This window comes from Silene latifolia, chromosome 2, assembly GCF_048544455.1.
Source record: "Silene latifolia isolate original U9 population chromosome 2, ASM4854445v1, whole genome shotgun sequence".
NCBI lineage: Eukaryota > Viridiplantae > Streptophyta > Magnoliopsida > Caryophyllales > Caryophyllaceae > Silene > Silene latifolia.
Genome location: NC_133527.1, coordinates 45,793,655 through 45,799,746, shown reverse-complemented (window position 1 = coordinate 45,799,746; position 6,092 = coordinate 45,793,655). Strand labels below are relative to the sequence as shown.

General features: G+C 34.1%; 1 protein-coding gene and 1 non-coding gene across 2 annotated transcripts; one reads left to right on the top strand and one right to left on the bottom strand.

Annotated features, from left to right (window-relative positions):
• Window positions 1–795: 795 nt before the first annotated feature.
• Window positions 796–5,900, top strand: LOC141640723 (uncharacterized). Its single transcript, XM_074449405.1, has 3 exons — window positions 796–1,368; window positions 3,087–3,356; window positions 5,351–5,900. The coding sequence occupies exons 1-3, from the start codon at window positions 1,096–1,098 to the stop codon at window positions 5,540–5,542; spliced, it is 735 nt and encodes a 244-aa protein (XP_074305506.1). The 5' UTR covers window positions 796–1,095; the 3' UTR covers window positions 5,543–5,900.
• A 105-nt stretch (window positions 5,901–6,005) lies between these two features.
• TRNAM-CAU (transfer RNA methionine (anticodon CAU)) lies at window positions 6,006–6,092 on the bottom strand. The gene is given in 2 exon segments: window positions 6,006–6,041; window positions 6,055–6,092. It is a non-coding gene; the product is annotated as a tRNA-Met (tRNA).

Below are 6,092 nucleotides of genomic sequence, written 5' to 3'. Positions count from 1 at the left end.
CAGCTTTGAAACTCATTGAGCTTAAAATTTAAAATTACAACTCGGGCTAGAGAAAATACTCAAGTTCAATTCAAACTCGCTTTAATCAGTTTATTTTAATTTTTTAAAGAAAATTAATAAATATAATATATATAGATAAATATAGTTTCTACAAGACATAGATTAACTTATAAAAAAATATATTAAAATAATGTATAATTTTTACTAAAATTAATTATAAAACTATTAATATTAAATAATAATCAGAAATAAAACAATACAAATAAGAATCGGATCTGAGCTGTACATAACTTGAGCTCAGTTTGGAATCTAGAATTTAGCTAAGTTTAGCAGCGGCTTGGGCTCGAAATCAACTTAATCAAATAGTAAGTGATTTAATTTTGAGGGCTCGTCGAAAGATCTCTACATCTACGCTATTTAGGTTACGTTCAATTAAGCTTTGATTTAAACTCACATTTAGTCCAATTTAGCCTACTCAGTTTACTTTACCTCAACGCAAGTTACTTTAATTCGATTCAGCTTATTTCAGTTCAGTTCATTTCAATTCAGATTAGCTCTACTCAACTTGTCCGTATAACTTAGCTACATTTGATTCAATTCAGATCATTTGTGTTCGGCTTAATTCATTTCAATTACCTGTTATTTTCGGTTAATAGGATCTGAATTTAATTGAACTGAATTACATTGAAGTAAGAATTACTTTGTGAAGAAATAAGCTGAACTGAATGAAGTTAAACTAAATCGAACTAAACTAAACTTTAATAGAGTTAAATTAAGCTAAAACTAACTGAAACTAAGACCTGGTAGACACTCTATATCTTTGTAGGTTTCAAGTGCAAAAACTAGTTTCTCGTGCAGAAACTTCACAAATCTACTTGGATTATTATCATAGGGTGTCCAAAAAAAAAAAAAAATTAAAAAAAGAACATTTGAAGAACTTGTTCACTAGTTCTGTATATCCAAATTCAACCTCTTTCCTACTAAAAACCCTCCATTATCCTCTCTATATACTGTAAGAAAGAAGCAAGAGTTGAGCAATAACATTGATAACAGTTAGAAATTTAATTTGTTGGTTTGAAATCAAAGTAATCTGAAATGGGTGGTGAAGAAAGTTGGTCATGGCAACCAATAGCGTCACCAACATTGAATGGAGGAAGATCAGAAGTTCATTTTAGTCAATTTGATACTTCTGTAAATGCAGTTTCTTTTGGGTTTGTTGCTACTGCTATTTTAATATCAATGTTTCTATTTATGGCCATTTTTGAGAGGTTTCTTCAGCCTCATTTCCCACATTTTCCACTTTCTGCTCACCATGATATTGAATCTCAACCGCCTTTTAATCCTAAGCTTCCTCATTCTTCTCCCAAGGTAACATTTTTCTCTTCTTTTTTTTTTTCTGCATTATTCTTATGTTTTTTTAATTTTAATGTTTTTTAGTACTCCGTCCAGATTATTTTTGGGATATTCTGTATGGTACCCCTTAATTTTTCGACTTTTTACATGGTACCCCTACACTTTTTAAAGCATACATGGTACTCCTAATTGTTTTTATTATTACTAAGTGTACCCCTAAACTTTATTTTCCGTCAATTAAACTCAGTTTTAGGCGTTAAGTGATTAACCAAGCTTGTCATTTATCATCCCATGACATAAGAACTCTATTAGGTTTAATATCTATCTTTGGACGTGATATTTTGGCAAGGAATCAATAAATTTTTCGTCAAATTTTTTTTAGTCCATATACTTCCTCCGTTCCATATGATAGTTACGTTTGCTTTATGCACGTATGCCAATGTTTGTTTTCTTTTGTTCATATCTTTAGTTACATATCATTGAAAATTATAAAAATTTGATATTCATAATGCACTCGGTAAGACAATTTAAACAAGATCTCACATGACTATCTTTTATGTTATAAATTAGAAGTTATATTGAAGATTCTTCTCACTTATGAATAGTGCCCAAAAAGCAAACGTAAACAATTCAATGGAACGGAGGAAGTATATCAATAAGTATTAGGATCGATATGAATATTGAGCCTAATAGATAGAGCCCTTATGTCATGGGACAATAAATGACAAGTTTGGTTACGCGTCCAAGTCATTACCTAACGCCTAAAACTGGATTTATTTGATGGAAAATAAAGTTTAGGGGTACACTTAGTGATAATGACAATAATTAGGGTACCATGTATGTTTTAAAAAGTGTAGGGGTACCATGTAGAAAGTCAAAAAATTGAGGGGTACCATGTAGAATATCCCATTATTTTTTTACGTTTGCTTTTGGTCCAAAGACTGACAAGGATAAAAGTAATGGCGGAGCGAGTGCCCCCTGCTAGCCCCCTAGTTCCACCACGGGAATAGAGGGAGAAATGTTGGGGCATCATCTAGAATCAGTCTCTTTTTATAGGCGCGATCCTTTGAGGCATCGCGCTTAGTTGTGTTGTTGTGATTGACTGATTGTTGCTCTTAACTATTTGTAGTAACTCTTTTTGTGACTTTACAAGAAGTCTTGTGAGTTTGTCAATTGTTAGTGAATGAAATAATAATAATATTGGGAAGCTTTTGGGGTTAGGAGTCAACAATTGATTCATTTGGTCCTTGAAGTAAGATGTTGATGCACTACATTGGTAATTGATTGGTTACAGACACTGATGTTTCTGGGGACACTAGTAAGAAATGCATCACAAAAGTGCTTTTGCTAATTCCATATATTCCTAAAGAAGAAAAAGTGAAAACAAATATTGAAATATCTATGCTAATTATTACGGAGTATGTTTTATGTTCTTTTGAGGAACCTTTAAGCAACTAAATTATACAGATAAGAAGTTTTTCTTCTTTATTTTTTGTCATAAAAAGCTCGTAAAAAATAAAATTGATCTTTTAAGCACTCGTACCTTGAATTTAGAGAATTCTAATGTGTTTAGTTCCCTATAGTTTTATGAATTTTCAATTGTAGGTGTCCCCATTTTCATCCATTTAATACTATAATGATGATATATTCGCTTTTTTAATTGCATAATCACTTAAAAGCTAAATCTAAGTATTTTTTTTTTTTAACTAAAAAACTTGGATGATTGATTGCTTTTCTATAACTCGCAAAAAACAGAAGAAATGAGGGGCCAAAAAAGTGACAAATTAGATTTTAAAGAAGTTGTATGTGCATGGTTTAATCATTTTTGTGAAGGAACACTTTTTCCCACAAACTATAGACTCCCGAGCGCAACAAGGGTGGAAGAACTTGGGTTACTACTAGTAATTTATCACACTATCTTTCTTGACTCGTCTGCAAATGTTTCTGTGTTGGAGATGAGGAAGAGAGATTCGAAGTTCATTCAAAGACCCCTACAACCTAAGGTACCTAATATGTCAATCTAACCAATGACCTTTGAACCACTAGGCAAAGACCTCATCGAGGGAGTTCTTATTCTAAGAATGCTCCGTGAGGACAATGCATTTATGGAACTAAAGCGTAATATGTTCACTCTCATTACTATTTGTCAAAATCCCCACATGTGGCATATTTTATTGTCTTGGACTTCCTGTTGTTCCGAACTGAAATGAATGGCGCAACCAACCCTTTGTCTACTTAATGTTCTTGTTCCAAGCAGCCTAAGGGCCATGAACTTGCACTGCTTTGCCAATAAGAGTAAAATCTACCCATATTATGACCCACATGGCCTTTGTCTTCATTTTCTTTTCAACAATTAGTAATCCTTTTCTTATAGGGCAAGTCTTGTTGTCTTCTTTTTGCTAATTATTGCTTGTCTAGCCCATTTCTGATGAATAATCATTTCCTTCATCTTGTCTGCCTTGTCTATCATGGCATGTACTCTGTATTTGACATCCAAAATTTATTGGTTTATCATCCCAGCCTTCTTAAGCAAGATTAATTAGTGCTTATTGTCTCATCATGAAGTTAAAAATAAGTTTGCAGTTAATCACGTAATTGCTACAAATAAACTAAACTCTTTATATCCTAATTGTTGCTGTGGTTTCTCTAGCATTACCTTTAAAAATCCAGAAGTTGTGATCAGAGTTGACACTCTTATGGTCGTTATGGACTGTGCGAGGTTTAGCTTATTGCCTTAGTTTTGCCCTACTCCAATTGCGAGGGGTTGTTTACGCTTTGGTTTGGTTCTAGGCATCGTATCAAGCTTTGACTCGAACTGTGTTAGAGGTGACCTCGTAGGTGTGATGTAATTTGCTTTAATTCATTATAACGGGCTGATTTTTGTACTATTGGGAGTGAGCACGGTATTAAGATGCTCTCATTACATGACAGAATATCAGACCTTTGAAATTTCTTTAGTGAAATATCCAATTTACTCTGGCAATCAATAGAATGAGTTGATGTAAACCAAGACAATAGAAACACACATAATTGTTCCTCAAACATTGTTGGTTCTCACAGTTGCGTTCGTTTCAGCCATGAACACTGCCAGGTCTTATAATTGCTTTGACAATTGGCTACCAGTTTTTCTTCACCTGAAAAAAATATGCGGGAGTCATTGAGGCACTGTAGTAATGCTGTTGTGCATTTGCAATTGATGTATATCTTTGTGAAGAAAGAGATCTTAAGATAGGTAAGGTAGACTAAAAAAACAGAAAAATCATTCCAAAATCTTAGATTATAAGAAGTGAAGATATATTGTATTTGGTAAACATTTTTTAAATAACTATTGTATTGAATATGACTGGTTATGTAACATCCACAACATCCCAACAAAAAGATTTCGCAACTACTGAGCATACTGCCTTTTTGTACTATGGGTGGCCAATGCCAATCTTTTCCTTGCTGCTGGTCATGTTGTCGTTTCTTGACACGCCCTTTTAGAAAAATTGATCTTTCTCTTACATTTCAGGTGTGAATATCTTTGTGAATTGTCATTTAACAACAAATGGATTTACAGTTTGTGATTCTCATCTTCATTCATATTGTATGGATCTTAAATGATTCTATCGTCTCTGGATGGTAACATGGCCTTAGACTGTTGTCTGCATTTCAGATGTATTAGGCTGGATTCTGGAATAAAAATTAGTAACTTCAGATCCCTTTTGACTATGAAGGTTTATTACAGTAGATGTGAAACTATCACTAGGTAAAGTTAGTGATATTGACAAGAGATCTAGGCTCAGAACATCTCTGAATATATAAGAAACATTGTGGCTCTCGTTAGCCTTAGAAAAGGTGTTCTTCACATCTGTTTTTCCCTTCATTAGCAGTTCTTCCCTTGTTTAATTTCATCTTTATTGCAATTTTCCCTCTTGATCTTTAATCTGTTTTAATAATGTGAAAATTTCATTATTTGCAAATTTCCTGACAGCAACCACATTTTTTTGTTCATCAGATGACAGTCTATTCTCAAGGTGTTTCAGTACTGATGCCTGGAGAAGAAACTCCGACCTTCATAGCTCAACCGGTTCCTTTACCGTGTCCTCCGGATCGAATCCAGTGGCCACCTCCTAAACATAAGCTAGTACCAGATATTTCTCAAACAATCGACACAAGTACCTTTTTATCTACTTCTAGAAATCTTTGAGGATCTATCCTACATGCCTACGTCTGTTGAAGCTTCAAAACTCAAAGGCGTTGTTTAGAATAATGGGTTTTTTTCTACTTGAGTCTAGCAAAACAACTGTGGTCTCACTTTGTAGCTGGTTACATTTTGTAAATAGAGGACGGGCTTGAGCGTCGGTGTGGCTAAGAGTAGAAGTAGGCGTCTATTCAGAGATAGTTTCGACTTTGGGGTTGCCGCATGAGTGTATGATATTAGATTGCGGATTAGACGTAATCTTCTGTTGTGAAACAATTCAGATATGAATATGAATTTGTTGGAATATTACTGCTTTATAATTGCAGATTTTAGATTTCCAGTGTTTAGCCAAAACTTAATTCAAGATCCCAGTATTTGCAAGTTTCGTCATTGAAAGTTAACTTACATGGCCTAGTGCTGGGGTGGTATTTCTGGTGAAGCCTCAAAAAACGAGAAAAGAAAAAGGTGTTGGGGTGAGAGAGGCTCGAACTCTCGACCTCAGGATTACTCAATGTAGCTATGAGACCTACGCGCTAGCCAACTGCGCCACCACCCC